The sequence below is a fragment of the Rhinoderma darwinii genome, chromosome 3, assembly GCF_050947455.1.
Source record: "Rhinoderma darwinii isolate aRhiDar2 chromosome 3, aRhiDar2.hap1, whole genome shotgun sequence".
NCBI classification, from domain to species: domain Eukaryota; kingdom Metazoa; phylum Chordata; class Amphibia; order Anura; family Rhinodermatidae; genus Rhinoderma; species Rhinoderma darwinii.
Genome location: NC_134689.1, coordinates 17175433 through 17192799, shown reverse-complemented (window position 1 = coordinate 17192799; position 17367 = coordinate 17175433). Strand labels below are relative to the sequence as shown.

Here is a 17367-nt window from a genome sequence, read left to right as displayed (position 1 = left end):
CCACTTTGACAAGGGGAATGGGAAAACCCAGATGTCAATTTATTCATACATTTCCATGAGTAAAAACAGAGAAATGACATGCAAAAGTCTAAGAAAAGATGCTCCAGCATTGCTATTTGTAGCATTTCCATAAACAAACATGTCAGCAGAGCGGACAGGAAGAGATCAAGAGGAATCCCTGCCAAGTCTCCTTGACCATTCTATTCCCTTAGTTCTGCCTTGGGCTTAAAGGGGTTCTCCAGGTATTTTATATTGATGGCCTATTCTTAGGATAGGCCATCAATATCAGTTTGGTTGGGGTCTAACGCCCGGCACCCCTGCTGATTGATAGGCTTTTGTTGCCACATATTTTTCACCGTTTCCAGGCATAGCGCCATACGCTTCCATAGCGGCTGTGCCTCAGATTGCAGTCCCGGTCCCATTCAAGTGAATGGGACGGAGCTGCAATACCAGGCAGTTCCTACGGAAGAGTACGGCGCTGCGCTGCAGCCCCTTCAGTTAGGTGATCGGCAGGGTCGCAGGTAGTTGGACCTCAACCGATCTATTATTGTTGCCCGGAGAACCCCTTTAAGACTTAGGTAACATGAGAGAGACTGGTGGCTAGGGACAAGCTGCCTAAGATTTTTGCCTAAGACAGACATTGTATCCATAGCAACCAGACTGTCAGTCAAAACTGGAGTGTAACTACGCTGAGGAGAAAAGCAACATGGCAGCAGTCCCATCATTCCCCGTCGCAGGCTACTGTATTAGGGTCTATTTACACATCACGGCCATATTGCTTTTTTTGCCAAACTTGTTATTCCGCAAGTTCGCACAAAAAAAAAAAAAAAAAATAGCAATATGACCGCAACGTGTGAATTACTCCTTAAAGGGGTTCACCGAGTTATTAAAAAAATTGGCCAATGCAGGAGGGGAAAAAAAAAAAAAAAAAAGAGCCGTTACTCACCCCACAGATCCCGGTCATTTCAGCGCCGCCGCTCCGTTCCTCCCCGCTGCTGTGTATTGACATAGCTGCAGCGATGACGTGCCCGTATACCCACGTGTATATATATACCTGCAGCAAAGCACTGGCCTCAGCCATCCTGTGCCATATACTCACTGAGACCTGTGATTGGCTGCAGCGATCAAGTGGTTATACAAGCACATCATATGTCAATACACAGCGGCGGCGCTGGAACGACGGGGATCCGTGAATTGAACAGCGACATTTATTTATTTTTTGGGGCATCTCTCTACTGTGGCCAATTTTTTTTTTAATAACGCTGACAACCCCTCTAACTAGATACAATGGGTGACCATGTGTTTTACATATACAAAGAAATATTTACCTCAAACATATGCCATTTACCGCATTCAGCCAGGTAAAACCAACCCCACTGCGTCTCAGAAACGTCCATGTCCTCCGGTACATCGATGTCAATGGTTGCCCCCATTTTTCGTGTTGGCCTGAAACATTCAACCTGAAAGATAAAACCACAATTAATCATATAGAGAATTATCCTGTCAGGAGAATTTTAAAAAAGAATAAAAAATTGCCATAAGACGAGCTTAGGAATAACATCGAAAGGTTTGTCCCATGTGGTCATCCGTGGGGGAAACTGCCGCTGTAGCACAATTCTACTGTAGCGGCCTCTAAAGGAGAAACTTGGTATTACACGGTGTCCGTTCAAATGAATGCCGTTAAATCTCCCTGCTCTCCAGTAGCTGAGGGTTGGGGGCATCCCTGCTTTAATGGGCGAGATCAAGATCAGTATCTATCTCGCTCGTTTAACCCCTCAGATACGGCGCTCAATAGCAATAGCTAAACAAAGCCCCCAGGTCTGCCACTAGTTATGCCTGCTAGGCCATCCCAGGACGCATGGCCCAGCAGATGCCTGTCCGTTTTACACGGACAGGCAGTAATACACTGCAATACAAAAGTTTTGCAGTGTATTATAAAAATGATCGGACAATCGCATCGTGTGGTCCCCTAGTGGGACTAGTAAAAAAAAAGTTTAATAAAAAAAAAAATTTAAAAAAAAAGTGGAAAAAAAATTAAAAAAAGTGAAAAACCCACTTTTTGCCCTTACTTTATTATTTACCAAATGTCGGGAGCAGGGCTGGAGTCCCGAGATAAGCGCTAGCTGATGCTCTGCCCGGGGACTCCAGCAAAAGGCAATGCGACGGCCCCTTGCGGTCACGCCATTGATAACACGCCGACACGACCAGCACAGGAAGCAAGTCGTCAGTCACGTGGATCCGTGTCGGCGCGTCATCAATATTAGAAAAGCTCCAGGATTTCCGGGAACAGTTCGCCGGGTTTGAACTGCAACATTTAGTACCGAATTTTTAATTCAAGTTCATTAGTAAGTGACTTCTTTTTACATAAAAATATTACAACAATGCCATTTTTGGTCCCCGGATAACCCCTCTAAGCATCACGTACAAAATAGAGAGATATTTACCATTTCTCGTAATGATTTGTTCACAACCAGTTCTGTTTCCTTATTTCACGTTCTGGAAGAATATTTTGGGATGTTCTTACCACAGCCATTAAGTTAGGAGAATCGTAGGTCTAAGAAGATCGACAGATAGAGGAACATTACACGTATATACTTATCCCACATTGTAACATAGTCCCTAAACCATGCCAACCGCGTGGCTCTGCCAACCACATTGCCCGACATTAAAGGATGGTAATCAGATTCTACCATAGACGGTCCACATGGTACAATCTGGTCTATTAACACAAAATATACTGAAAGTGAATGGGTAAGGGCGCGCAAGCAAGCCGCTCTCAACACTGTCCGTAGCTAATTGGACAGTGTCAGAATGATCAGTACACGCCCCATTGACAGTTCAGGGGGTTATTTACATATGGGGCACCATATACAACGGCATCGATATCTAAATAACGGAGGAGGGTAGAAAAAAAAATAAATTAGTGACAAGGTTGAAATCAATGGGTCCGTGCGCTGTGCGTGATTTCCATGCGTAGCACACGGACGATATTCACGGTCGTCTGAATGAGCCATAAGTCTATGTTCACACAGGTTATTTTCAGCCGTTAACGCCCCTGAAAAACGGCTAAAGATGCGGGGGCTGAACGTCTACAAACCTGTGCTCATTGATTTTAATGGGAATAATGGCGTTCCGCTCCCACGGGGCGATTTTTACGCGGCCGTTTTTAAAAACGGCCGCGTAAAAGAAACGTCTCATAAAATTAAATGCATGTCACTTCTTGAGCCGTTTTTCTTTGACTCAACAGAAAAACAGCTAAAAAAACAACCGTAAAAAACGCGAGTTGCTTAAAAAAAAACGGCTGAAAATCAGGGTCTGTTTTCCCTTGAAAACAGCGCCGTATATTCAGACGTTTTTTGTTAAGTGTGTGAACATACCCTGATAAATTATGAGTATCTCTGGCTGTCCGTGCGCCAATTATAGGTGTAAATTATAGTAAATTTGTTAGGATGTGAGCGGCTCTTACACTAAAGCCTCATGCACACATGACCATAGTGGTGTGCACGGCCGTTATTTGCGGCGCGGACGGCCGCGGAGTGTCACCCACGAGCTGCCCGCAAATCGTGGGCACATGGCTGCGTGCATTCATTTCTATGAGCCTGGAACGCAAAACACGGCCGTAATAAGACATGTCCGTTCTTTTTGCGGTCCAGGCTCCTGAGCCATGCACGGACCGTGGAAACCACGGTCGTGTGCATGGGCCCATTAAAATGAATAGAGCCGCAATTCACCCGCAGATTTGTGGGTGAATACATTTCGGGGAGAAGTACCCGCTTGGCGTCTCTCCCTTCGGCTCAGCTTGATTGACAAGACTCTCTCCTGATGTGTCAAGAGGAATGGTAACACATAATTGTCAATTTATTCATACATTTCCAGGATGAATAATAGAGGAATAACAAAATCCAATTGTTTACAGGTAAATACAGTCGTGTCACACTCAATGCGGCAGATTATTTTGTGGCCAGTTCGGGACGTCACCAAGGCACACACTATATAAAAGCCGCATGATGACGGTTTTAAAGGGTGCGTCTGACATTAGTAAAGAAGGGTGTCTTTTTTCTTCCCGAAACCATCTCAGTCACAGCCCATCCATAAGAGCAGGACCCTTTTTTCTAATTTTCAACAATCCCTTTAACCCCTTCCCGCTCCTGGACGTATTATTAGGTCATGGCAGCTGTATCGTTCGCGCTCCATGACCTAATAGTATGTCTCGGGAGTAACGGCCGTTTCGGCCGTCCTCCCGACACATACAGGAGCTGTGACAGCTGCTGTCTCGTACAGCAGCTGTCACAGCTCCTACAGCGGGGACCGATCGCTGGGTCCCCGCTGATTAACCCCTTAAAAGCCGCGTTCAATAGAGATCGCGGCTTTTTAGTGGTTAAGCCACCATCGCAGGCCTGCTACACGATAGCGGCCGGCGATGGTAACTATGGCAACCGGACACCAAACAATGGCGTTTGAAAGACTATGCCATAGACGGAAGCCTAGTGGGTCCTGACAACGTCAGGACCCACTATGCTTGCTGTCAGTGAGTAGCTGACAGTTCTAATACACTGCACTACGCATGTAGTGCAGTGTATTAGAATAGCGATCAGGGCCTCCTGCCCTCAAGTCCCCTAGTGGGACAAAAGTAATAAAGTTAAAAAAAATGATGTGTAAAAATAAGAAAATAAAAGTTTTAAAAGTAATAAAAGTAAAAATCCCCCTTTTTCCCTTATCACTCATTTATTATTAATAAAAATATATAAACAAACAAATAAACTATACATAATTGGTATCGCCGCGTCCGTAACGGCCTGAACTATAAAATTATTTTCTTATTTATCCCGCGCGGTGAACGCCGTAAAAGAAAATAATAATAAACCGAACCACAATCACAATTGTTTGGTCACTTCACCTCTCAAAAAATGGAATAAAAAGAGATCAAAAAGTCGCATGTACCTAAAAATGGTCCTGATTGAAACTACAGTTCGTTACGCAAAAAATAAGTCCTCGCACGGCTTTATTGATTGAAAAATATAAAAGTTCTGGCTCTTAGAATAAGGTAACACAAAAAGTGAATGATTGTTTACAAAACGTATTTTATTGTGCAAACGCCAGAAGACATAAAAAAAAACTATAAACATCTGGTATCGCCGTAATCGTATCGCCCCGCAGAATAAAGTGAATGTGTCATTTATAGCGCACGGTGAACTCTGTAAAAAAATAGAATGAAAAACAATAGTAGAATTGCTGTTTTTTAGTCACCGCGCCACCTAAAAATAGAATAAAAACTGATCAAAAAGTCGCATGCACCCCAAGAAAACTACAATGGATTCCTCAAGGGGTCTAGTTTCCAAATTGGGGTCACTTTTGGGGGGTTTCCACTGTTTTGGCACCACAAGACCTCTTCAAACCGGACATGGTGCCTAATAAAAAAAAAAAAAAAAAGGAGGGCTCAAAATCCACTAGGTGCTCCTTTGCTTCGGAGGCCGGTGCTTCAGTCCATTACCGCACTAGGGACACATGTGGGATATTTCTCAAAACTGCAGAATCTGGGCAATAACTACTAAGTTGAGTTCTCTGATAAAACCTTTTGTGTTATAGAAAAAAAATGGTATAAAGAGGATTTTCTGACAAAAATAAATATGTAAATGTCACCTCCACTTTGCTCTAAATTCCTGTGAAACACCTAAAGGGTTCATAAACTTTCTAAATACGATTGTGAATACTTTGAGGGGTCTAGTTTCTAAAATGGGGTGTTTGATGGGGATTTCTAATATATAGGCCCCTCAAAGCAACTTCAGAACTGAACTGAAACCTAAAAAAAAAAAAAAGGAAGAGCCAATACTTTGTTCAGCGGTGCTTGAGATGTGCCGAACGACTGGAGAAAATCGCATTTGGATGCAGATTTCCTCCATTACAAATTTATGCTCAAAACTTACAACTCTGCCCTTCACCGCGCCAAACAAGTCTATTTCACTTCTCTCATCTCCACACTATCTAATAATCCAAAACGCCTCTTTGATACTTTTCACTCCCTCCTTAGTCCAAAAGTGCAGACGCCAATCACAGATCTCAGTGCTGAAGACCTGGACACTTATTTTAAAGTTAAAATTGACAACATCCGGCATGATATTATCTCCCAGTCCCCTAGTAACATCGATCCCCTTCCCTCCCGCACTCCCTCTTCTTCACTCTCAGCATTTGACCCAATAACTGAAGAAGAAGTCTCGAGGCTCCTCTCTTCTTCTCGTCCTACTACCTGCCCTAGTGATCCTGTCCCCTCACACCTCCTCCAGTCCCTCTCCCCAGCTGTCACTAAAATATTTAACCTCTCTCTTTCCTCTGGTATCTTTCCCTCCTCTTTTAAACATGCCATTATAAACCCATTACTGAAAAAACCAACTCTTGACCCATCCAGCGCTGCCAACTACCGACCAGTCTCTAATCTGCCCTTCATCTCCAAACTCCTGGAACGCTTGGTCTACTCTCGCCTTATCCGCTATCTCTCTGCTAACTCCATTCTTGACCCCTTACAATCTGGTTTCCGCACTCTACACTCCACAGAAACTGCCCTTACTAAAGTCTCAAATGATCTCTTGGCGGCTAAATCGGACGGAAAATCCTCTCTCCTGATTCTTTTGGATCTCTCTGCAGCCTTTGACACTAGACCACAAACTCCTACTTAACATGCTCCACTCTATTGGCCTCAAGGACGCGGCTCTCTCTTGGTTTTCCTCCTATCTCTCTGACCGCTCGTTCAGTGTGTCATTTGCTGGTTCCACTTCTTCTCCTCTTCCCCTTGATATCGGGGTTCCTCAGGGATCAGTCCTAGGTCCGCTGCTCTTTTATCTACACAGCTCCTATTGGACAAACCATGAGCAGATTTGGCTTCCAGTACCATCTCTACGCTGATGACACCCAATTATATACCTCTTCCCGTGACATCACCCCTGCTCTAATACAAAACACCAGTGATTGTCTGTCCGCTGTCTCTAACATCATGTCCTCTATCTGAAACTGAATCTTTCTAAAACCGAGCTCCTTGTGTTCCCACCATCTACTAACCTCCCTAAACCTGATGTCTCCATCTCTGTGTGTGGCACTATCATCACTCCTAAGCAGCACGCCCGCTGTCTCAGGGTTATTTTTGACTCAGATCTTTCCTTTACTCCTCACATACAATCACTTTCACGCTCCTGTCATTTTCACCTCAAAAACATCTCCAGAATCCGCTCTTTTCTTACGGAGGAAACTGCCAAAACTCTCATTGTTGCTCTGATTCACTCTCGTCTTGACTACTGTAACTCATTACTAGTCGGTCTTCCCCTCACTAAACTCTCCCCTCTCCAATCTATCCTCAATGCAGCAGCCAGGCTCATATTTATGACCAACCGCTACACCAACGCCTCTAATCTGTGCCAGTCACTGCACTGGTTGCCCATCCCCTTCCGAATAAAATTCAAACTTATTACTCTCAACCACAAAGCTCTCCACAGTGCTGCACCTCCTTACATCTCCTCCCTCATCTCTGTCTACCACCCTACTCGGGCTCTTCATTCTGCCAACGACCTTAGATTAAAATCCTCCATAATCCGAACCTCCCACTACCGTCTCCAGGATTTCTCTCGTGCTGCACCGTCCTCTGGAATGCGCTACCCCAGACAATCCGATTAATTCCCAATATCCACAGTTTTAAACGTGCCCTGAAAACACATCTATTTAGACAGGCCTATAACATTCCCTAATCTGACTCCTTTCCATGGCCCCCGTTTTAGATTAGTCATCAGAATAAGATTCCCTCACACTCCTTCTCTTCATGTCCATCATACACGGATACTGGCTGGTGACCGGCTCATGCAGCTTTATGTTACCACCGCATGTGTATAAAAATGTCCGGACAATTGTACAGAACAAACACTATTACACTTTGTGTCTCCCTTATGTCCTCATAGATTGTAAGCTCTTGCGAGCAGGGTCCTCACTCCCCAGATTTGAATTGTAAATGAACTTTGTCACTATGTAATGTCTGATATTGTTTGTTTCATGTTCCCTCTAAATTGTAACGTGCTGCGTAATATGTTGGCGCTATATTAAGATTATTATTATTATTATTATTAATACTTTGCTTCGCCTAATGAGCATTGCCCACTCCAAGATGACCCCAGTTTTGACCGTTTGTATAAACGGAGACCCCTATTAGACCGTTTCAGTACCCGGTTTTCCCAAGCATTCACCCCCGAGAAGTGTATTTCTATTGATGAGTCCTTGGTACATTTTAAAGGGAGACTTCAATTCCGCCAGTACCTGCCGGGTAGGAGGGCAAGGTATGGCGTGAAGCTGTATAAGCTGTGCGAGAGTGCATCAGGGTATACCTACAAATTTAGGATATATGAAGGGAAGGACACTAGTGCTCAGCCCCCAGAATGCCCCCCTTACTGGGAGTTAATGCAAAAATTGTGTGGGATTTGGTGCACCCACGGCTGGACCAGGGTTATCACCTCTACCTGGATAATTTTTATACCAGCGTCCCACTCTTCAACTGCCTCGCTTCCAGAAGTCCTGCGGCATGCGGCACTGCTAGAAGAAATCTGAGAGGCCTCCCTAAGACTCTGCAGGGCAAACACTCAGAAGGGGTGAGAGCAGGGCACAATCTAGCAGCAACATATTGTGCGTCACGTACAAGGACAAGAGAGATGTCACACCAGTACCTATGTACCAGTACAGACACCCCCAAACCAGACTGCATCCTGGACTACAATAGGTACATGGGAGGGGTGGACTTGTCAGATCAAGTCCTGAAGCCCTACAGCGCCATGCGGTGTGGTAGAAGAAGCTGGCCGGGCACATCATACAGATGGCTTTGTACAATGCGTACGTGCTACATCGATGTGCAGGCCAGACGGGAACTTTCCTGGAATTTCAAGAGGTGGTTATCAAAAACCAAGAAGGGGGACACCCAGTACTTCTGGAAGCGAGGCCACACTTTCCAGGAGAAGTTCCCCAAACTGGCAAGAAAGGAAAAAGTCAAAAGAGGTGCAAAGTCTGCTATAAGAGGGGGATAAGGAAGGACACAATACACCAATGTGACACGTGTCCCGAAAAACCAGGGCTCTGTATGAAAGAGTGTTTTAGAATTTATCATACATCCCTTGATTTTTAATTTACCCTGATGCACTCGGCACAGCTTATCCCCCTCATCTTTCCCTTCTGAGCCCTGCCGTGTGCCCAGGCAGCTGATAACAGCCACATGTAGGGTATTGCCATACCCAGGAGAACCCACATTACAATTTAAAAGGGTGTATATCTCCGGTGGCGCATGCTGGGCACAATATATTGGACACTGAAATGGCACATATATATAGAAAATGGCAAATCTCACGCTGCACCATCTGCTGCGCAATACCTTTTAGACAATACCTGTGGGATCAAAATGCTCACTACACCTCTAGATGAATGCCTTAAGGGGTGTAGTTTCCAAAATGGGGTCATTTCTGGTGGGTTTCCATTGCTTTGATACCTCTGGGGCTTTACAAATGCGACATGGCACCCGAAAACCAATCCAGCAAAATCTGGATTCCAAAGAACACATAGCACTCCTTTCCTTTTGAGCCCTCCCATGGGCCTAAACGGCAGTTTATCGCCACAAATGGGGTATTGCCGCACTCAGGACAAATTGGGGTGTTTTATGCCTTGTGAAAATAGGAAATTGTGAGCCAAAACTACATATTATTGGAAAAAATTACATTTTTTTAAATTCACAGCCCAATTCAAATAAATTCTGTGAAAAAACTGTGGGGTCTAAATGGTCACAGTACGCATAAATGAATTTCTTGAGGGGTGTAGTTTCCAAAATGCGGTCACTTCTGGTGGGTTTCCATTGCTTTGATACCTCTGGGGCTCTGCAAATGCGACATGACACCCAAAAACCAATCCAGCAAAATCTGGATTCCAAAGAACACACAGCGCTCCTTTAATTCTGAGCCCTCCCATGGGCCCAAACGGCAGTTTATCGCCACAAATGGGGTATTGCTGCACTCAGGACAAATTGGGCAACAAAATGGGTCAATTTGTTTCCTGTGAAAATAAGAAATTTTGATCAAAAATGACATCTTATTGGAAAAAAAGTATTTTTTAATTTCACAGCCCAATTCAAATAGGTGCTGTGAAAAAACTGTGAGGTCAAAATGGTAACAACAACCATAAATGAATTCCTTGAGGGGTGTAGTTTCAAAAATGGGGTCACTATTGGGGGATTCCTACTGTTTTGGCACCTCAACACCTCTTCAAACCTGGCATGCTGCCTAAAATATATTCTAATAAAAGAGGCCTCAAAATGCACTAGGTGCTTCTTTGCCTCTGGGGCTTGTGTTTTAGTCCACGAGCGCAGTAGGGCCACATGTGGGACATTTCTAAAAACTGCAGAATCTGGACAATACGTATTTAGTAGTGTTTCTCTGGTAAAACCTTCTGTGTTACAGGAGAAAATTGAATAAATTTGAAATTCAGCAAGAAAAATGAGATTTGCAAATTTCACCTCCATTTTGCTTTAATTCCTGTGAAATGCCTAAAGGGTTAAAAAAAACTTTACAAATGCGGTTTTGAATACTTTGAGGGGTCTAGTTTTTAAAATGGGGTGTTTTATGGGTGTTTATAATATATAGGCCCCTCAAAGCCACTTCAGAACTGAACAGGTACCTAAAAAAGGAGGCAATACTTTGCTTCGCCTAATGAGCATTGCCCACTCCAAGATGACCCCAGTTTTGACCGTTTGTATAAATGGAGACCCCTATTCGACCGTTTCAGTGCCCGGTTTTCCCAAGCATACACCCCCGAGAATTGTATTTCAATTGATGAGTCCCTGGTACATTTTAAAGGGAGGCTTCAATTCCGCCAGTACCTGCCGGGTAAGAGGGCAAGGTATGGCGAGAAGATGTATAAGCTGTGCGAGAGTGCATCAGGGTATACCTACAAATTTAGGATATATGAAGGGAAGGACACTAGTGCTCAGCCCCCAGAATGCCCCCCTTACTGGGAGTTAATGCAAAAATTGTGTGGGATTTGGTGCACCCACGGCTGGACCAGGGTTACCACCTCTACCTGGATAATTTTTATACCAGCGTCCCACTCTTCAACTGCCTCGCTTCCAGAAGTCCTGCGGCATGCGGCACTGCTAGAAGAAATCTGAGAGGCCTCCCTAAGACTCTGCAGGGCAAACACTCAGAAGGGGTGAGAGCAGGGCACAATCTAGCAGCAACATATTGTGCGTCACGTACAAGGACAAGAGAGATGTCACACCAGTACCCATGTACCAGGAAGGAAATTTTCTTAAAAATGAGAAATTGCTGTTTAAGTTCTAAGCCTTGTAACGTACAAGAAAAATAAAAGTGTGTTCAAAAAACGATGCCAATCTAAAGTAGACATATGGGAAATGTGACCTAGTAACTATTTTGGGTGGTATAACCGTCTGTTTTACAAGCAGATGCATTTAAATTCTGAAAAATTCTATTTTTTCAAAATTTTCTCAAAATTTGGCAATTTTTCACAAATAAACACCGAATATATCGACCAAATTTTACCACTAACCTAAAGCCCAATGTGTCACGAGAAAACAATCTCAGAATCGCTTGGGTAGGTTTAAGCATTCCGACGTTATTACCACATAAAGTGAAATATGTCAGATTTGAAAAATGGGCTCTGAGCCTTAAGGCCCAAACTAGGCTGCGTCCTTAAGGGGTTAAACAAAGTAACGGCAAATATGTATTTTATTGCACCTTTTATCGGGTTGTCACCCAGCTTTCCTAGAATCCTGAATAGAGAATCTGCCTCTTTATACAGCGATACATCTGCTGTTCCACATTGCTAAAGACTAAGGCCTCATGCACACTTCCGCTGGCTGTCGTACGGCCGCTAATGACTGATCCGTGAAACACGGGCCGCACATGGATGGCTCCCACGTGCAGTCCGTTGTTTCACGGACCAAATCAATGAAAAGGCCGAGACTGTTCCGTCAAAAACAGACAGGAGTAGGACCTGCCCTATTTTTGGTGGAACGGCCACACGGTTCCGTTAAAACAACCGAAGTTGCCCCATTGAACTGAATGTGTGAGGGTGCTATCTGTTAAGAAAAACGGATAGCACCCTGACGAAAATAACTGAAGTGGTCAGGAGGCCTGAGGCCTTATTCACACGAGCACGTCCGATTTTCTCGTCTATAAGCACTTCCACTTCATTTGTTTAGCAACTGATGTCCGTTTTTTTTCATGCACCCATAGACATCAATGGCTGATTCTGGTCCGCAAAAACGGGCCAGAATATGGCACGCTGCGAGTTTCTCGTAATGGACAGAGGCTCCTTTGAAAGAAACGGATGTGCGATTAGTCCCATTGACTTGTATGGCTCAGTGTGGAGTCTGTTGTTCAAATGTAAAGCACAGGGACGAGAAATACGTTCGTGTGAATGAGGCCTAAGACATATATGCTATTCAGGAGTCTGAAAAAGCTAGGTGAAAACTCCCATGGGTGCTTAATGGGTTGTCCGAGAAATGAAACTAGCTGAAGGAAATGTAAAAAAAATTAAAAATGACTTACCCGTTATATCCCCTGCCAATCCGGCGCCGATGCTCCTCGCCGGTTATAGTTTATTTTCCTGAGGCGATGCCATGACGTACTCGCTAGAGTCAATATAGAGGGCAGTGATTGGCAGCTGCAGTCATGTGGACGTACGTCATGCCATCACTCCAGAACAGTAAATAAAAACGGCGGGAACGACCGGAGCATCGGCGCTGCAGCTACTTTCATTTCTTCAGCTCTCGGAAAACCCCATTACTGGCAATCATATTGTTTGTCACCCAGCTTTCCCAGAAGCAAACAGAACTAACCTATGGCTACGCGGTGACTACGACAGCACGGCCAAAGATCGCGGTGTGCCCCTGCATGCATCGCACGTAATGGTTGCAACGCGGCCACGTTGACTTTCCACGGGTTGTCACGACTCGACAGTCTCAAGAAATCAGATTTCTTAAGACTGTCAGGCCACATCGACTTTGATTCGGTGCGAAGCCCGTAGGGGCACACAGCTATCTTTGGCCGTGCGCCCTGTATCGCAGCCAAAGTCGTCGTGTAGACCTACCCTAAAGTGCACGTCTCTAGTAATAAAATGTGCGCTACTCCCAAATCTCCCTTGAATATAAGACCACCTGCTCAATCTCCCACCAGAGCAAGTGGCGGTCGCCTTATAACTTGAGGTACGGTTTATATATAACCTAAAATCAGAAGTCACTGGAGGAGATAAAGCAAAACTGGTGCAAGGAAAAACGTACAGTAGTTGCCCATAGCAACCAATCAGGTCACGGCTTTCATTTTCCAAAGGGCCTCTGAAAAATGAAAGGTGGAATCTGATTGGTTGTTATATTGACATGCAATAATTACTATGCATTGCTGTTATGACGGGTCTTGGAAAGTTGGGTGACAGCCGCGCTGTCCTATTACAGCTCCCGCAAGCGTTGTCACCCAGCTTTCCATGTAGTTAACGGCATCACTTTCGCAGCAGTAATGCATACCGTGCTACCATATCATTGGTCTGAGAAAGCTAGGTGACAGGCAAGATGGTCTCCATTAAGGCTCATCACAAAAACAATGTACATCACAAGCTCCCATATTGTAGAATAGCTGCAGACTTACCATGCAGTAGACTAGGAAAGCTGGGTGACTACCTACCTCCAGGTGAGCTGTAATAGTAGCACTATATGACTGGTCACCCAGCTTTCCCAGACTAAGAAACTACCGGACAGACGAGAACGACTCAAGGACTTATTTATATGATTTTTTTTTTTTTGTTAAAAGAGACTTACCTTCAATTCTAGCTCTATAGAGTAACAACCCCCATCAGACAGTGACTACTTCCCCCTTACCTCCAGATGTTTACAATGGCCACTTAGCAGCTGTTCTCTACCCAGAAGCCCCGCACCAGTAACGTCCACAGAGCCAGGGCCACAGGCAGTATACATGTTTGGGCATGGTGATCTCTATAGGATTTCTGGGTTCCTTGCGTCACCATGACAGCACCTCCCCCCGTGCACTTACCTGTTCCCTGTATTCACTTCCTGGGCGGGGTCATCTCAGCAGTCAAAGAAACGAAACGTTCGAAGGGGGCGGGAACGTGGAATGTGACGAGATACAATGTGTCACAGCCGGGTTGGAGCGCTCAGCTTAAAGGAGCAGTGTCCCTTTCTTTTTTTTTTTTCTTTTTTTTTACTGCAATCCTGCAATTATGTTCTTACTGGGACCTGGAATGTCCCCATTATTTATCACAGATTTTTATTATTTTTTTTAAAACAATTTTTCTTGTAATTTCAAAATACCCGGTGGTCTAGGGTACTGAAAGTGTTAATTATAAATTCTCTGGTAATCTGGGGGCAGTGAAGGGGTTAATTATAAATTCTGTGCAGGTCTAAGGCGGTGGAGGGGTTCATTCTAAATTATCTGGTCGGGTAGGGCAGGGGTTAGGTACAAATTCTCTGGGGGTCTAGGGCAGTGAAGGGGTTAATTATAAGTTCTCTGTTGGTCTAGGGCAAGGAAGGGGTTAATTATACATTCTCTGGGGGTCTGGGGCAGTGAATGGGTTAATTATAAATTCTGTGCTGGTCTAAGGCAGTGAAGGGGTTCATTCTAAATTATCTGGTCGGGTAGGGCAGGGCTTAGGTACAAATTCTCTGGGGGTCTAGGGCAGTGAAGGGGTTGATTATAATGTCTCTGTTGGTCTAGGACAAGGAAGGGGTTAATTATAAATTCTCGGGGTCGGGGCAACGAATGGGTTAATTATAAGTTCTCTGTTGGTCTAGGGCAGGGAAGGGGTTAATTATAAAGTCTCTGGTGTCTGGGGCAGTGAATGGGTTAATTATAAGCGCTCTGGTGGTCTAGGGCAGTGAAGGGCTCCTTGGTGCCTCTAGGAAATGGGGTCCTGGGCAATTGCCCAGTTACCACCTTGTAAAACCGGCCCTGTCTGTATACATATGACAGCAGGAACAAAACCGCGAACAGTTAATCCTCGTTCACATCTGCGTCGGAGGCTCAGTTAGGAATACCTAAAAATAACGGAAACAATAGCGCAGCATGTTGCGCTATTGTGTCTGGTAAAACCACGGAATCCAGACCGAACCCATTAAAGTCAATGGGTTCAGTCGGCCGCCGGTGGTATCCACTGTACAACGGAACCGGCGCTTCCGGTACTTTCATTGTTCTGCTCTTCTGACCCAGCAGAACAACGGAAAGCTGAACGCAGGTGTGAACACAGCCTTTAAGTTTTGCATCCGTGCCGGGCCGGGCAGATCCGGACAGTGACATCAGCGGCAACTCCTGTGTTTGGGGATTCCGCTTCAGGAGTTTCCCCTGATGTCACTGCCCATATATGGACAGAGACATCAAGCGCTCTGTCCAGGAGCGGAATCCCCGAAAACACGGGGATTCCGCTCCTTCAAGGAGCTAAAGTGCGGCTAGCACATAGCAGAGCGGGGAGATACCTCCCTGCTCTGCTATAGTGGCGTCGCTACAGTAGTAGCAGCCGCAGCAGCTGCAGCTGCTAGCGGCGCCATGGAAGGTGTCGCCGGGCCAGGGTGCTTTTAAAACAAGCAGGGGAAGGGAGCCAGCGCAGCGCTCCCTCCACCTGCTGTACACCCCGACCCTGCCACACAGTGTACAGCGATGCCATTCGTCAGAATGGCATCAACTCCTCCTCCTCACATGCACTCTGCGCTGTGAGGAGGAGGAGATAGAGCGCAAGCGCCGGAAAACCCGGCCATCACTCGGGACACATCCCGGTGATGGCCGTGTATTACCCGGCCCCATAGACTTCTATGGGAGCCGGGCGGCCGGGTACCCGGGCGAAGATGGAGCATGCCCTATTTTTTGACGGCCGGTTTTCCTGGCCGTCAAAAAATCGGTCGTGTGAATAACACCATTAGGGGTCTATTATTCCTAATGCAGCCGGGTGCCGGCCGATTTATGAACGGCCGGCACCCGGCCGGGAAACCCTGCCGTGTGAATGAGGCCTTAATGCAAACCGGCCGGGCAAAATGTCAGATTTTACCGGCCGACACTTGGGCTCGGGAACGACCCGGTCGTGTGAATCCCGCCTTATCTGACAGGATGTAAGGCTGGTTTCCATTTGGAACCGATGGTTTTAGTAACACAAACATAAGGAACAATGAATATATTATGGTGGTGGCTGTAGACCGAAACGTCATCATCCCAGCGTATAGGGTCCGTGCTCACCGCTTTGTCACTTTTATGAGCCCTAAATATTTCCCTATTCAACTAGAATTGCCGTGAGACTCACGAAAAAAAGGGAGACTTCTCGGGCGGACCGGCAAGTCTCCTGGGCACCGTATCCTGACAGCGAGACCCACACGTATTTCTTTCCTCCTCCCTGGCGTCAGAATGCAGAGTGCGGTAGTAGTTTTTTTCAATAAAAATGTCTATCAGTGTGTTTGGAACAACTTTCTAAATGCTTTTTAGTAAAATAATTTTTACTTTTCGAGATACAGCTGCTCTGTACTGTATGTAGAGCAGCTGTATCGTGTACTGAAACCTGAATCCGGACAACAGCGGGACTGACTGGTTCAGTGACAGCGGGTCCTGCATGTCTCTGACACCCAGGATCCACCTCTTATCGATCACATCTAAGTTATGAACTTAGATGTGATTTAGAGCAGCTCGATCCTGTGTGTCAGGCCTCACTCACACGAGCGTGGCGGTTTTGCGCACGCAAAAACGTGGCGTTTTGCATGCGCAAAAACCACTTAACAGCTCCGTGGGGCATCAGCATGTGTTACGCGGCTGCGTGCTTTTCGCGCAGCCGCCATCATTATGACACTCCATTTGGATGTTTGTAAACAGAAAAGCACGTGGTGCTTTTCTGTTTACATTCATCCTTTTGACAGCTGTTGCGCAAATCACGCAGTTCGCACGGAAGTGCTTCCGTGCGGCATGCATGGTTTTCACGCACCCATTGACTTCAATGGGTGCGTGATTCGCGCAAAACGCCGAAATAACGGACATGACGTGACTTTTTTTCAGCGGACTCACGCTGAGTAAAAATCACGGACATGTCTGCACGGCCCCATAGACTAATATAGGTGCGTGCAACGCGCGTGCAAATCAAGCGCGTTGCACGGACGTTTTTCCCGTTCGTCTGAATAAAGCCTCATAGACACACAGGACCCGCTGTCACTGAACCAGTCAGTCCCGCTGTTGTCCGGATTCAGGTCTCAGCGCAAGATACAGCTGGCACTCTGAGGGCATCTGTGGCTGAAGGGCACGCATTGTCAAAGAAACCTCAGTGATTTACTCTCAGGAACAAAAAATATTACGGACTGCTGTAAAATAT

General features: G+C 45.6%; 1 protein-coding gene across 4 annotated transcripts in view; it reads right to left on the bottom strand.

The window, feature by feature from the left end:
- PARP11 (poly(ADP-ribose) polymerase family member 11) overlaps positions 1–14151 on the bottom strand; it is a 36063-nt gene extending 21912 nt beyond the window's left edge. The window contains exons 1-3 of one of the 4 annotated variants that reach the window (XM_075856044.1): positions 14067–14151; positions 2445–2554; positions 1329–1460 (exon numbers count right to left, since the gene is read on the bottom strand). In XM_075856044.1, the coding sequence (XP_075712159.1) occupies positions 1329–1460; positions 2445–2447 (135 nt within the window). In that variant the 5' untranslated portion in view covers positions 2448–2554; positions 14067–14151. The other 3 variants (XM_075856045.1, XM_075856046.1, XM_075856043.1) reach the window with 3 other exon arrangements.
- Positions 14152–17367: the final 3216 nt, after the last annotated feature.